Source organism: Leptidea sinapis, chromosome 30 (genome assembly GCF_905404315.1).
Source record: "Leptidea sinapis chromosome 30, ilLepSina1.1, whole genome shotgun sequence".
Taxonomy (NCBI): Eukaryota; Metazoa; Arthropoda; class Insecta; order Lepidoptera; family Pieridae; genus Leptidea; species Leptidea sinapis.
In genome coordinates, this window is record NC_066294.1 from 3121889 (window position 1) to 3138561 (window position 16673).

General features: G+C 34.4%; 1 protein-coding gene across 3 annotated transcripts; it reads right to left on the bottom strand.

The window, feature by feature from the left end:
• Positions 1–5033: 5033 nt before the first annotated feature.
• On the bottom strand, positions 5034–16097 carry LOC126973875 (slowpoke-binding protein). Of its 3 annotated transcripts, XM_050821229.1 has the most exons (11): positions 16088–16097; positions 14936–15164; positions 14513–14636; positions 14356–14427; positions 13925–14027; positions 12795–12980; positions 11497–11678; positions 10332–10506; positions 7900–8016; positions 6338–6693; positions 5034–5228 (listed from the first exon to the last, which is right to left on the bottom strand). In XM_050821229.1, the coding sequence occupies exons 2-11, from the start codon at positions 15159–15161 to the stop codon at positions 5186–5188; spliced, it is 1584 nt and encodes a 527-aa protein (XP_050677186.1). In that variant the 5' UTR covers positions 15162–15164; positions 16088–16097; the 3' UTR covers positions 5034–5185. The 3 variants fall into 3 exon arrangements, with proteins under 3 accessions (XP_050677186.1, XP_050677185.1, XP_050677188.1); XM_050821228.1 differs by lacking the exon at positions 16088–16097 and having other exon boundaries at positions 14936–15432; XM_050821231.1 differs by lacking the exons at positions 14356–14427; positions 16088–16097 and having other exon boundaries at positions 14936–15432.
• Positions 16098–16673: the final 576 nt, after the last annotated feature.

Below are 16673 nucleotides of genomic sequence, written 5' to 3' on the forward strand. Positions count from 1 at the left end.
TTTTGCAACTTTTTAAACTTTTTTTAATGGATACCTAAGGATGACAATTGTAGTGCCGCTCAGAATTTTTGAGTTCATGTGATCACCTGTTGTAATGATTTATATGAGTCTGAAGTTGTTCGTACTTAGTAAGTTACTATAAGGTACCTACCACAGAATAGGTAAAAGACATAAAGTGTTCTGTGGTACCTCCTATACATATTTATGTATGTAAGATGTCATGTTAGAACTGTTTACAGGAATAATCCTGTTTAATTATCCTGTTCCATTACAACAATACCATAAGGTATTGTTGTAATGTTGGCTTCAATTTAATTACTGTAAAGTCAATCTGAAGTCCAACCATTAAAGAAATTAACATCTTAACTGTAGCTTCTCAATATATACTTGATAATGCAATGTATGTATATAAGGGAATTTGCTAGAAATTGTCATAACCATAATGTTAACAACAGGAACAGACATTAACTTATAATGCCTACCACTCGGCTAAGTCGAGTAAGTAAGTCTTTTGTGGGGCGATGTTCTTGCTTTTTAAAGTATTACGAAATTTAAAAGAATTGTTAAAAAACGTTTGTGTGGTAAAGGTTACTACAACATAAATGACTTTCCTAGTGATAACACAGATTGGGAATGGAGCGAACCCTCACGATATTAAATAATTAGTTTAATTGTGCGATATTACTTTGTAACCATTTATCCATTTTTATGAAAAAATGTCCCTTGAGTTCTTCGTGATTTTATATCCTATTTTAATAAAAATATTTGAATTTGAATTCATCTATCCCAACTATACCAGTATAACAGTACCAAACTCTCTTATAACAACAGAGGATAAGATTATCGATGCCGACCTTCGTCTAATAAAAGTACATAATTATTCGAAACCGAAAACATTGGTACATGGCGGGCGAGGATCAAAACGGGTGCTACCTGGCGCCACCACAAGTTTGACTTTCTGATAGTTACAAACCATTGCCGAATCCTTCAATCATTTCACGGATTTCTAATTATAATTGTAAACAGGGTCCACATGTGGAGATATTTACACACGGTCTATGTCACAGATCTCTAAATGGTAGCTACCTATAGAAGTTTCACTTAGACTTAGTTACAACCTTATAAACAAAAAAACTACTTTAATCGCCCGCAAATAAGATTTAATTTAAATCGCTCGCAGTTCGTGGCTGGGCAGGACTCATTACTTAATAGGTATATTAGTTTTTTTTATGGAAAAAGAGGACAAACTAGGGCACGGGTCACCTGGTGTTAAGAGATCACCGCCGCCCACATTCTCTTGCAACACCAGAGGAATCACAAGAGCGTTGCCGGCCTTTAAGGAAGGCATACGCACTTTTTTTAAGGTACCCATGTCGTATCTTCCCGAAAACACCGGACAAGGAAGTTCATTCCACAGCTTTGTAGTACGTGGAAGAAAGCTCCTTGAAAACCGCACTGTGGAGCACCACATATCCTGATGGTGGGGATGACATCGTAACTTGTGGCGTGTCGTGCGAAGATGGAATTCGGCGGCAGGAATCAGGTGAAGCAGCTCTTCGGAACACTCCCCATGATAAATGCTGTAGAAGACACACAATGAACACACCCGTTCACAGAGCACTGAATCCGCCTCAATTCGAGCTGTATATTATTATTATTTTCTTTCTCAGTTTACGCACTCTACGATCTTCTCGTATTTACTTATTATTATACCTATTTAATATTAAAGTTACAAAAAAACTGCAACGGCACTGCTACGCGACGCCAAGAGAGATCAATATTTGACATACCGGTATTTTACTAAGCAGGCCTTGAAGGATATTCCACAAACAAAACTACTGCAAAATGATCGTATTTTCATAATTCAGTTTGACGTTTGAGAAGTGATGACAGCAGCTTTGAACAGATATTTTGCAGGTTTATTGAAATACTTAGATCGCACTTCACGTAAGTCACTTTTGGGAAGTTTCAAGTCAATAATATAACATTTTTGGTTTGTTATGACTAGGATAGTTAAACAGTCAGCCACGCTAGCTAATAGCTCCGAAGTATTTTGAATACTAGTCAACGCTCTAAATCAACATGGCCTACCTATTCTAAGTCTATGTATCATGTAATATGAACTAGTATTTTGTAAAAGTTATTTATCACTGATTTTTTTCATGCAGTCACTTTGGTACACTGTATCGCCTTACCTATAGTAGTAGTATTAAATTTTATCTTATAAGCTTATTTCATCATCATCATCATCAGCCAGAAGACGTCCACTGCTGGACAAAGGCCTCACCCAAAGAATTCCACAACGATCTGTCCTGCGCTGCCTTCATCCAACATATTCCAGCAATATTGACCAGATCGTCGGTCCATCTTGTGGGGGGCCTACCAACACTGCCTTCGTATGTGGTTCGGTGCCTCACCCGGAGATTCTTAGCACCCCCTGCCCCGTCGCTTATGTGGTTGCTACCGTGGCCACCACGAGAGGGGCCGCCGGGGACTGGGGGCCCGGGCCTTATAGTGTATGTCATTATTGGGGGGTTTTTGCCATAATCGCCACGCTTGGCAGACGGGTTGGCGATCGCATTAGATGGTGTGCTCTTAACGAAAGATGCTGCTGCCCATTCTCCGTTGTTTGTATCCCTTAGGACACCACGACACCCAGACTTATTTTAATTTTATTAATTTAGGGTATTGACAAATCGGGGCCATCAGCTCAAATAAAACATATTAGTAAACAACAATAATATGTAAAAAAAACTCTGAAGTAATTTCCCAAATTTATGGAAGAATTTTCGAAGCACTTACTATACTAACCCCCTTATTGGTCCGCTAACTTTAAACAGCCGCTAAGGAGTGTTTTTTCTCATTCTGACTTAGGTCAATAGAAGAAGACAGAGTGAGAATTAGCAAGTTAGCAGACTATTATGAATAAGGGGGTTAGTCTGGCCATAAATACTGTTACAATTAAAAATAAACAAAATATTACATTTGAATTTGGAATCTGTCATTTTTATATGATTGTTCATTGAGTCTTCTCATTTTGGCGCCAATACATTGTACAATATTTTGCGATATTAAATGGAGTGGGGTGATAAAGAGAACCGAATTGCTGTGATATCATTACACAAAGTAGGTATGAAGCCAAATGCAATTTTTAAAACTCTCAATACGCTTGGTATGAGTAAAATGTTTGTGTACCGGGCTATTTATTTATTTGAATTTGAATTAATGAGAGACACTGAGAACGAGAAAAAGAGAGGTACAATGAGAACTCCTCTGTTTGTGACAGAAAAAGATCTGGCCGTTCACGTAGTGTTCGTTCGAAAAAGGTGGTCAAAGCAGTTAGGGAAAGAATTTGGAGAAATCCTGCCCGAAATTAAAAGATTTTAGCTCGGGAGGGGAAGGAAGCACCTAGAACCATGTCGCGTATTTTGAAAGCTGACTTAGGACTTGCAGCCTATAAGAGACGTACTGGTCATTTCTTAACTAATAATTAAAAAAAGAATAGGGTGGTAAAATCGAAACAACTACTGGTGCGGTACGCAAAGGGAGGTCGCAGAAAAATTATGTTTGCGGATGAGATTTTTTTTATAATTGGGAAACATTTTAACAAACGAAATGACCGTATTTATGCTCAAAGCTCTATGGAAGCTTCCCAATGAGTCGACAGAGTGCAACGTGGGCACTATCCAGCTTGAGTAATGGTTTGGTGGAGTTCTGGTTTTCCTTTATTGTTCACAATCAAAAGTATTACAGAGAAAATACATATAAAGTCACCCACAAGAAACCATGTAAGGTTTATCCGTAGGGACGAGATCGCTCTTAATTACTTACATTATTATATTAAATTCTTATACCAATTATATAACACGCCTTACAATATACATAATTACATTAAAAATTGTTTGATTAATAAATACTTTGCCATTTCCGGATTTTTCTCCTGTTAGCTATGAAGGAGTGACTGAGCCATACCTTTGTGAAAAAGGTATCAAAACAGCGGAACAAGTGTATCTTGATACGATTCTTGAGAAGATAGTGAAGCCCCTTAACAACACCATGTTCAATAACCAAGAATCCTTCCAGCAAGACTCGGCGCCCAGTCATAGAGTTCGTTCAACACAGTCTTGGTAGGAAACGAAGGTTTCGGACTTCATCAGAGCTAAACGCTGGCCGTCGTCTAGTCCCGATCTTAATCTGCTGGAGTATGATTTATAGTCGGTTTTAGAGAGTACGGCTTACTCTAAACGCCATAATAATTTGGAGTCCCAAAAACAATCCGTACGATTGGCAGTAAAGAATTTTCACTTGGAAAGAGTGCGTGCTTCTATTGATAACTGGCCTCAACATTTAAGGCGAAGGGTAAACAGAAAACACGCAAACAAGGTGTTTTTAGACAAGTTTTGTGGTGAAAATATAGCATTTGGAGTTTTGAACACTACTTTATCCTGTTACACATACCCTTAAGTCTTACTTGTAGGTTGCTAATGCTTAATGTTGTTGGTTAAAGTTAGCACTCCAGAGCTATTATGAACTACCAGTTTTTTTTGCAGTTAAACAAGTTTTTTTTCGGCATCATGTATTTGTTTAGTATACTACTATCATAAAAGTTGTTCTTATAGATTTTACTTTTTTATGTAGGTACATTTATTTAGATTAGTAATCAATAATGAGGATTGCAAGCAATAAGCAGTTTGCGCCTGTTAAAATGTTACATTTTCGACCCAACAATTTTGAAAATATTAGCTTTGTTAGCTAGCCGTCAACTCATATCGCTCAAGGTCGCCGGCATTTAGTGTCGCCTTAATGGACTGTATTGCAGCCAGTGGAGACCACTTCGAATAGGCTTTTTATATTTTAAATTGTTTTTATATTAATGTTTTAAAGTAACACACTGTAAAAATAATGTAACGTAAAAAAAAATTTGTGGTAGACAATTTTTTTTCTTTGTTTCAGTACTTACGGCAGGTATATGAGCGAAAAGGATTTTCAAGAGAGAGAATTGAAATGTTTCCCTTCACAAAAAAAAACCGACAAATTAGCGAAACGTATATTTTTAATTGACAGAATACATTATATAATACAATAACATGTAGGTAATAAGTAGATTATCCAGTAAACATAACTAAATATAATAACAATATAAATATATAGCTAGGTATATAAACTAAGTAATGTAAAGTAGATATCACCAAGAATCCGTTGAGTCTTGCTTATGAAGGTATCGTCTCCTGAAAATTTCAAAGAACATTATTTTGGTTTGTAAAATTTTTATTTCAGAAATATCTACTAGCATGAACATTCATCAAAATGAAACCCATGGGGAAAAACGTTCCAAGCCACAAACATCACATTTTAAGGAATCCGTTATTAAAGCTTAATAAATATTAGTGTATTCGATACATGTGGGTTGGGCTACTAAGTCATGATTTCATTTAAAGAGTGACAGTAGGGCTGTTATTTTTTGTCAGCCTGTTAATATGAATCACGTGACCAGTTTTGTGTTCTTAATTCAATTTCGATTCTGGTTTGGAACGTTTTCCTGGAATTACGTCAAATTACAAATGAGAAGCTTATAAGTTATAACTATGAAAAAAAAGAACAAGAAGAATATTGGTTTTTATACAAAATAAATTGGTAGACCGCTTGCAATCCGTTTGTTCAAATACAGTTTTATAGATTGAAAAAGACAACTTACAGTTGCATCTTTTGATAACTTCTATCCAAGTCAATAGTTTTGATGAACGTAATTTTACAGGCATTATCTATAAATAAATTTAAAAGTTTTACTAAAAAAATGGTTCTGTCGTAAATCCTTCTACTCCACAACTGAATATATAAGTGATCGGACAGCCTGGAACTAGATTATGATTATTTTATAGCAATAGCAATGACAGTATAATATTGTATATTTCATTAAAAAGAGCGCAAAAAGGGAATGCTGGGAGAGTTTCTTGCGCCGCTTCTACTCTCTCAGAGCGCCATTTATTTCCGAGGCAGTAGTAGTATCTAGTATATTAGAAATGACATCAAAAATAATTCTAAATTTATAAATTTTGAGAAAATAAATGCCTTTTATGCTTTTTTCGTTGTCGCGTTATATATTATTATATGAAAAATTTTATTTTACAGATCATTTATTTCGGTGGTAAATAATTACTAACGACTGCCAGAATATATTTCGTATATACATTACATTATCTATATTATAATAAACGTATTAAATATCATAATTTTTCTGTTTAACTTGGCACCAATTTCGAAATTGTTGCAGAGAAAAATAACTTTTTATTTATATGCATTTTTGAAATTGGTAGGTATTTTTTTATCTCACGCTTACCTTCTCATCGTTGGGGTACTTGGGGCTTCAAATGCATCCGAACGAACTATTTTGGGAGTCGAAACATCACTTCGCTTGATAAACTGATTAGAGTCATCTAATAAGGAGTCATCAAACTCTCTCGATGGGTTAACATCTCCTCTAAAACTCCTCGGCTGGCAAAAATCATTTGTTTTATTCCCTGGAGTAAAAGAATCACTCTTTGAAATTCCTGTTGGCTTGGGATCGCGATTTAATTTTCCGGGTTCTACAAAGTCCCCCTTTATCCTTGGAGTAGAATCGCTTCTTGAAGTAGACTGTCGCGATACTTCACTGAGCAAGGAGAGACAGGAATGGGATAGCCGCTGGCTAAAGTTCTGGAAATATAACGATGTGTTTTAGACTCATTTGGTATTTTCTTTGATTAACGTGAATGTTACACATTTAAATGAAACACTTTTTGAAGGATTAAAACTCGTGTAATTATAAGATTTTCAGATTAGATTTACACTTACATTTTATTGTTATTTTTATCCACACCCATGCTTTAAATCCTCTATTAAAGTTTCTAAAACAGTTATTGCCAAGATTAAAACACCCAATTCCTAATAACCATAACATCATCCAAACGAGTGTTGTAATAAAATTCAGTACAACATTATATCATCCGTTTTCATAATAACACTCCTTTGGATGCTATTATGGTTACTAGGACTGGCTTTTTTAATGTTAGCAGTAAGCTAACTGTTTCAGAATCTTTTATACAGGATTCATATTATGTTTGTAGATAAAGTCTTGTATGCAACTGTTGATAATTAGGTATTTAAACACTCATGTGATACTATTATCACACTCAGTTACGCCTCGTGCGGTTGATATTGGATTGCCTAGAATGTGGCCATAGGCAATAGGACATTAGCAATAAAGCCTTAATCAGATAATTGCTGAACCATCATTATTGTCGCTCAAGTTCAAAATACACCCATATTAATAAGGCTTTTTAAGTTCTCTGGACTTCTACTGCAACAGTGCTACTGTTGATTGATTGAACTATGAAAGTCTGTATATGAATAATAGCTTGTTTAAAAAAATATTATATTTTGTGTGTATATATTTCTGTCAAATATGTTTATAAGTTGTATTAATATTACAGATATATTATATTTATTTGTAATTCACATTTCATTCAAAATCTAACTTAAATATATAATATTAATAATTACAAATTTTAGCAGAATCGAAATCTAAAAACCTTAAAAAATATAATATGATAACTTAAATATATTATTAAAAGGAGTCTCTTTAGGCGAGGTTCTGAAGATACTGGCAGCGTTCGCCCTTTGAATAGCTAGACTAATTCTTTGTCCGAGGTAGCAGTCAGCTCTTCAGTCTCCTTAGATGTTGACTAACCTTTTTGCTATTTCATTAAAAAGCCTTACACCGCTAGGACCCCACGGACCCAAGGGTCTCGACACCGAATCGGACAAAATCATATACTGAGCCTAAACCCCTGTATTTGCATGCTTTAGCTTTTTCAGTTATATTTTATTTTTTAAGTTGTATTTAGTTGTCGTACTACTTACTGGAAGACAGGATCCTTTCATCTCTCGAAGGTCAATCTTCCTAAACAGTTCACACATCACCAATTCGTGTAAACTCGGCGTTCTTGGACCGAATATCATTTCCAAGATTTCGACCACCTGATACAAAAAAAAATATTGCGAATACAAAGTGGAAAACTATCGACCGATTTCAAAATTATGTCTTCTTGCCAAAGTGTTTGAGCGCATCATCTATAATCAACTTTACCCTAGCCTTAAAAATGTGTTAAACCAACAACAGCATGGTTTTATAAAAGGAAGATCAACGGTTACTAATTTACTTGTTTTCACTGACTTCTTAACTGATTGCATGGACGGTGGTCAACAAATTGACGTTGTGTATATAGATTACACCAAAGCTTTCGACCGCATAGATCATAGAATCCTTCTTCAGAAACTTGCTGGTCTTGGTATTAGGGGTAACTTATTTAGATAGTTAAGTTCGTACGTAAAAAACAGAACTCGGGCAGTTGTTTTAAATGGCTACACCTCCTCATGGATCACAATACCTTCTGGAGTTCCTCAGGGCTCACTCCTAGGTCCTTTATTATTTATCTGTTTCATAAATGACATCGATACATGCTTTCATCATTCCAATTATTTACTTTTCGCTGACGACATGAAGATATTTCGGCCTATCAACGATATCTGTGACGTTGATCTCCTTCAGGAAGATCTCAATAGACTAGCAACATATTGTAGTAATAATAAGCTTTGGCTTAATATACCTAAATGTCTTTTTATAAGTTTTTCCAGTAAAAAGCTAATCATCAATTTTAATTATACTATAAATAATCAATTTCTATTGCGGGTCGATTGTGTCACAGATCTAGGTGTAGCTCTTGACTGCAAGCTAACTTACGAATGTCACATCGACAATATTGCAAATAAGGCATCACAAGCACTTGGGTTTATAATACGTTCAGCGAACTGCTTCAAGAGAATGAAAACATTAAAAATTATTTTTTGCGCTTATGTTCGTAGTCATTTAGAGTATGCTAGTCAAATCTGGAATCCGGTATATATGATACATAGTAAAAGAATTGAACAAATACAGAAAAAATTTACGAGATTTTTAAATTATAAGTTCAGAATTCCCAAAACAGATTACAAAACTCGGTGTACTCGATTTCATCTCCTACCATTAACACTCCGTAGATCCATGGCTGATATTACGACTATTATGAAAATTGCTCAGGGTAAGATTGACAGTCCAACCTTGTTATCTAAAATAAACCTCAATATACCGTACCAACATTCTAGAAAAAAGAATCTCCTCCATATTCCACTCATGCGCACAAACTATTTATAGTTCACACTCCTTTATACCACGTACTTCGTATAATTTTAACAAACTAAAATCATCCGAAATAGATCTTTTTTGTTTAGGTAGTGTTAAGAAACATATAGTATATATATATAAGTCACAGAAAACTAATACAATGACAACATAATATATGTATACTTTAAGTCAATTTAAATTGCAAAAAAGCGTAGTTAACTAGTACATAGTAATGCCTTTAATTAGTTTAAGCATTTGTAAAAACGTAAAAAAAATACTATTTAATACCTATTTGTGGAGGCTTTTAATTGGCCTATATATAAACATGTAGATATATGTTTTTGTATTGACGGCTGTTAGCCACCCTATGAAAATAAAATGAAATAAAATAAATAAAATAAAATAATAATAGCGAAGAATAATATAATAGGAATAAATCTATTATTTATGAGAGGAAATAGCTAGACGATTGAAGACGCCACCTGTAAGTTTACTAGTGGGAGGCTCCTTTGCATAGGATGCTAGATTATGGGTACCACAACGGCGCCTATTTCTGCCGTGTATTAGTAATGTGTACGCATTATTGTGTTTCGGTCTGAAGTGCGCCGTAGCTAGTTAAATATCTGGGTAAATAAGACTTATCATCTTATATCTCAAGGTGACGAGCACAGTTGAAGTGCCCCTAAGAATTGTTGGGTCATTCAAGAATCCTGAGCGGCACTGCATTGCATAACTATGCAGACAGGGCGTATAAATTACCATCAGCTGAACGTCCAGCTCGTCTCGTCTTACATTCATTATTTTCACTACAAAAAACCGATTCGAAAATTTTGATCGGTATCGCAACTTTCCGTCAATTTGAGACATAAAGCCCAGATGTTTCACTAGTTATCAAGCTCTTCAAACCTAATGCACGCTTGAACATTACTTCTATTTATTCTGTGAAATACCTACTGCTTTACGGTAAAAAATGGCGCCGCTGTCTGTACTACCCATCAGTTCTGGTGCAGATAATCCTCGCACCTTTTGAAGCAAACAGCTTTGCTATATTGCTTTTATACTTGTATCGCGGACGAAAAATTTGTAGATACTTGCAAACGAAAACGCTATATTTATATAGCTGTCAACTCACTTGAGGGTAATTTGCCTGAAAATCGGGTAAAATTGAAATATCCGTGTCGGTGGCGGCACACATTTCAAACATCACATAACCAAGTGACAAAGCCTCCACATGCTCCAAGGGGACTGAGTTTGCATAACGAAACTTAGGTGGTGCACCTATTAGAGTATTCTCTAAGCCACATATTCTGTAAAAAGAGAAAAAATATTAAATTTTAAGACTAGCAATACTCCGGTAATAAATCTGGCGTTCTAACGTATTGGGCGCAATGATAAGTGCTAACCATCTAATTCTTTTACCCTTCTATAAACATGTACATTTTAAAATTTCATTTGTGTTTTACCAAATATATATATATATATACTAGCTGACCCGACAGACGTTGTTCTGTATATAATAAATAAAATAATGTTTTTTATGAATTTGTCAATAATATAATATAACATCAAGAATTACTTCGTAAACTATGCACCCTGCTGTCGTAATGAAATTGTTTCACAGCAGACCTGTCAAACCGTGCGTCAATAAATTCTCTGATAGAAATTATGTATGGACACATCAAAGGAAAAACATAATTGTTGTTTTTATTTAATTCCGAACATTTTTTCATATTAATTTATCTTTTAAGCCTTCCCTGGGCTTCCACAAATAATTCAAGACCAAAATTAGCCAAATCGGACCAGCCATTCTCGAGCGAGACTTTTAGCGAGACTAAGTAACGAACAGCAATTCATTATTATATATATATATATTTAGAATGAACTGTTTTTTTAATTCTAAATGAATTAAAAAAACAGTTGGCTTGCAATAACAAGATAATTTTTTGTGTAATTTTTTACAGTTTCTGATCCTGAATTCTACGGATGAGGTCATGGAGATCTGAAGAGAAACAGGATCTACATACTTCAGACACCGGCTTCTCAAAAGTGCCAACTGTTAAAAAAATCTATCTTCTCTATTAATTTATTATCTTTGTGAGCGATTCAGATCATGATTTTTCGAACTCTACGATTAGAATTTTGTTTATAGCTAATTGTTACTATATTATTTTGTTTTGACATCACAGACTTTAACTTATCTTTAAGATAGTAAATCAAATTTTTCACTTGTAGAATTTAGCACGTTACATAAGAGAATTTGAAAGGCAAAAACGAATTCTTATATAAGTTTAACTCACCTGGCAACACCATTTTGTATTATTACATTGCCAGAATGTAAATGCCTAAAAGTGGGGAATCCTTTGTCTTTGAGAAATAATAGACCTTCTAAAATTTGCCGCCCAAATCTAGCGACTTGCGAAGCTGGCAATCCCGATCCGACTGAATTATACTTTTTTAAATACTCTTCACTCCAAGTGCTCTGATAACATAATACGTAGATCTATATTATTAATCAATAAGAAGAAAATAGATTTGTACTTCATCAAACATTTTAGTTCTGGACTATCATCCTCTTTAAAGTTCTGCAAAGTACTTGTAAGTTAAAAAAAGAGGTTTCTGGGGCAAACTGGGGATTTTGCGCTTGACCTGTTTTGACACTGGATTTGAGTGGGGTTGCTCAGTGAAAGGCTCGCTTACGTAGCGTTGCTTAGACAGATAGTTCATTGTATCTTCTACCGCATTTATCATGGGCAGTGTTCCGACTTTCGCACAACACGCTACAAATTAGAATATCATCCCCACTATCTGGATGTGTGGCTTTCCTCCACATTGCGAGTACAACCAAGCTATGGAATGAGCCCCGGTGAGCACGGTGTTTCCAGGACTTTAGGGCCATCTGTCCATTGAGCTATGTGCCCTGCCCACTGCTGCTTCAGTTTCGCAATAATTTGGGCTATGTTAGTGACTTTGGTTCTCCTACCGATCTCCTCATTTCTGATTCGCACGGAAACTCCGAGCAAAGATCTCTCATCCATGAGCTCAGAGGGCAATGGAGAGGCAACTCTCTCTCAACAGGCCCATAGTTAGCGACCACGTCTGTATCATCATTATATATCAATTATATTATACATATTCGAGGAATTTGTCAAACTATGTCGTTGAAATGTCTCACAATCTCGAGTCCAGCTCACAATAGTCCTTAGACACTTTTTAACCCTAGAAAGATTATTATTTTTTGCTACTGAAAAGTTTTTTGCGGCTTAGAGGCGCTCAATTTTCAATATAATTTTTTTATGCAAATTTAAATAATTATTTTACTCTTTCATATGTTTGTGGATTGCTACATTGTTAATAAATAAATAAAACACAAGTCATTCTAAAAGTCCATTACGAAAATCAATAAAATATTCGAGCACAACGTGTTGCCAAACACAAGCATAAACGCGCGTAAATTAGAAAAGTACATTAATATATTTATATAGCGGGCGCCTCTGAAACGGATATTATCTTTCTAGGGCTATGTTTTTTAAAATAAGCAACCCACATTGTGACCTATTCCTTAAAAAGCAAACACTAAGTAAAGAATAATAAATACCTTGTATAGTAAGTCCTTCAAACTGCCTTTCGAATTGAAAGGAACAACTGCTAGAGCGTGACCGTTACATATCTCGAGATCCAGCACCGGGTAGATATAAGGGTGATGGAGAGCTCGGAGCAGCTCTATGATGAGACCCTGGGTCCTTTCACACGGCTCTATCGGACACGTACTGGTTAGTGGCATCTGATAAAAAAAAAGTGTGTGTGTACTAATGTATGCACGCAAGAAGTTATACTTCTTTGGCCTAACGAAGCAAAAATCATTCAAATGATTTATTTTTTAGAAAGAACAATTTTGATAAAATCTTGCAAAGATGGCTTTGACAATTAATTATTAAATAATGAATACGGCTGTATGGGCTTGAACCCTTTGCCTGTCCAAATAATGGACGAAGAAACCAAAAAAAACATAACGGACGATAATAAGGGACGAGACGAGCAGGACGTTCAGCTGATGGTAATTGATTCGTACCCATTACAACACAGTGCCGCTCAGGATTCTTGAAAAACCCAAAATTTCTGAGCGGCACTACAATTGCGCTCGTCACCTTGAATATGTTTCAAGATGTCTTTTTCAGATGTTAAGCCTCATTTGCCCAGTAATTTCACTAGCTACGGCGCCCTTCAGACCGAAACACGGTAATGTTTACACATTACTACTTCACGGAAGAAATAGGCGCCGTTGTAGAACCCAGAATCTAGTCGGCTTCTTGTGCAAAGGAGCCTCCCAAGGAGCCCCTTTAAGAGTCTTGAAAATAACCAAACTACTTTATACAAAGCAATCACTGCAGTTCTGTTATTTTTAATAATATATTCCATTATTGTGATTTTAATAAAAACCTCAAAAAATATACGGAATCGCGGGATCATATTCCGCTGATTGATCATATAAATTTTTGAACATATAAACGCGTACCAGGAAATTTTAATTCAAAACAAATTTTAAATTAAAAATTTTCTAGTTATAGCAATATTAACGGCATGAATTAAGTGTTCATCTAGAAGTTTATTTTAGTTTAATACATTATTATATATACATATATATACATATATATACATATATATATATATTCTTCTATTCTTTCTTATTTACCATATCAATCTCATTTTTTTTTGCTTACTACTCACCAATGTCAGCAGTCTCTTCGTTTTAAGGGAATTATCGTGTATCGCAAACCAATGCTTATTTGACCGAAAACCGATAGAATTTAATGGTAGCAATAACGAATATCTGAAAATATAATAATTGAAAACATTTAAAATAAGAACAAACTAAAAGTCATCTTTAAAATATTAAAAGTTCTACTGTATCAATATCTAGTGGGAGAATATCAAAAACACTCAAATATAATAATGTAGCCCCGTTAAAGATTTCTGAAAGATTCTTGATTTGCACATTAATGTTAGCCAGCACCATTTATATTTATTTCTCTCTAGTAAAGATCGGCATAATATTTTCTTTTTTACTTTTGTATGTTGAATAATATTTTTTTACAACAAGTATATCTGTAAAACATCGTAAAGCAATTATTTAAAGCTAAATTAAAATATAGTCTTACCTCTTCCGTTTAGAAAGATATTCAGAGCAAATCGACATTGCCACTTCACTTTCTATTGAACATTCCGAATATCTACAAAAATAAAGAATTGAAAGCTGAAAGATGAAGACTATAAGGTGTAGAAAGTAGAAACAAGATATCTATTAAAGATACTTACTTTGCCGAAGAATCCGATGGCGAATTCTTCTCAGATCCGGATCCAATAAATGCTTTATTGAACAATAGCTTTGCTAGATAATCTATTTTCTGAGCTACTAATGGGGTGCGATCCGAGTTTTCGTCTACAACAAAATCTTATTGCGAATAACTATTTCAGATACATAAAGCCCGGTATAAATAGAATATCTAAATGTTAATTAAACATTTTCAGTTTTTTCTATTATTTCCTATTAGCAACAATAATTGTTAATACCTACCTTTAATATTAAAATTTTAAACTTATTTTTTCTTACGACGAATTGAAATATCTAATTTATATGAATTATTATCTAGAACATCGGGGATAAATCATATAGAAAGGTAAAGTTAAACTAACAAAAACAAATAATACTTATGGTAAAGCTTTTAATCATATCCATACCTTCACTGTCTTCTTTATCTGTGGAGACAGAACGTATTTTAAATGCATTTCTTTTATTAGCTGCCGCAATGGATTCAGGATTTAATTCAGCAGCTGACTGTGCTCTTCTACATGCACCTTTCCGTTTTTTCTTTCTGTAACTGGATCTTGGACGTTCCTGATAATAACGATCATGTCCTGTTGTTTCCGGTTCCTTCCCTTCTTTTCCTTCATTGTTCGCCTTCATGTGCTGATACAGATTAAACATTTTGGCAAATATGTTTGTGTTTGACGGATGTACTTGAAATGAAATAATTTTGGAATCACAATCAACCACTCTTATTGTCTTGTAACCTTAAAGCCACTGGATTAAGGCGATGTGTGCTACCAACTAACAGCTTCACAAACTGCTGTCGTCTCGTGTCAACTTACATTGACGACATTTTTAAAACTTGTAATCCTATTATTTTGTGAGCTTCGACATGAGAATAAAACATAGCGGTGTTGTGTATTTAACGTAGACGACACAGTTAGCAAGCGGATAGCGACGGACTATGTCATTATTAGTAACTAATTGAAGACCTATGAGTGGTTATAAGCCGGGATCGAATACGCCTACATAATTATAATATGCGGAGGGAGTATATCGGTTTACATTTCGATAGTTTTATTTGGGAGAAATGAGGAAATTATTGTACCTTCCATTTATAATTGGAAAGGTTATTTATATAATAATTGATTATAAATTTTTAAATAGGAAATTACGAAGAAATACGAACATCAATCTATTATAATGGTAGAAGATTATCGTGATGAACACCATTAATACCTGACTGACGAAAACGTCAGTCAGGTATTAATGGTGTTTTCTTTCTTACGATGTTTTCATCGTAACATTTCTTACGATGAAAACATCGTAAGAAATGTTACGATATTTTGTTCACTTGTTTTAAGTGATTAAGCAGAACAAAAAAAAATATATTTGATAGAAGACACACTCAGGTGGCAGTAACGGCTATGGATGAATTTGAAATTTGATTAAAAAAATTAGTTTTAATTAATTTTATTTATAAACATTTTTTAACCTTGTAAATTACTTTTAAAATAACTTTATTCAATTCAAATAACACAACATATTACTTCACCATTTTTTTTAATTTTCATAATACGTACCTCAAGATATTCAATCATAGTTCCAAAAGTATATTATTATGTAACTAGTGATGACCGGTCGTCTCTACGTGGCACGTTCTAGTAAACAAATCTCATTTTCAATTATTTCTTCAATTGATTTGAATCATGTTGCAAAGGAGCGCATATTGGTAGGTTTATATACTAAGGTATGGGAAATATTTGAACCTGAATAGCTTTTTAACCCAAACTCAAGACTTTTGCAATGATATATTACAGGGTCTAACGCCTTCTTTATGCTTTATGTATATACCTAAATAGATAAACATCTGAGAAGCCTTTTCGAGGAATTTGTAATTTGAGCATTCAGTTAGTGTTAATGTGTGATACGTGTTGGGATTCGGTAGCAGGCATCTGATAATAAAGATAAATGTTATTCGGGGTAATATAAATACTCAATAATTTATATCCCAAAAAAACAATGAGCAACCTTGGAAATGGAATGGTAAAGTCGTAAAATGTCGACTGCAAATCTCGGCCTCATTTCGTTAATCTTCTTTGTGTAAAGAGTGAGGGGATCACCTACTATGTAATAACTGAGCTCCATTGATGGACGAAATATAAAACC

Bases quoted from the DNA above. Each gene is read 5' to 3' on its own strand.
- LOC126973875 (XM_050821228.1), bottom strand. From the start codon at position 15,182: ATGTTTAATCTGTATCAGCACATGAAGGCGAACAATGAAGGAAAAGAA. The intron at 12,981-13,924 runs GTGAGTAGTAAG...TTTTTTTATCAG, and splicing joins CGAAGAGACTGCTGACATTG to ATGCCACTAACCAGTACGTG. The intron at 8,017-10,331 runs GTGAGTTGACAG...TTTTTGTATCAG, and splicing joins TTCAGGCAAATTACCCTCAA to GTGGTCGAAATCTTGGAAAT.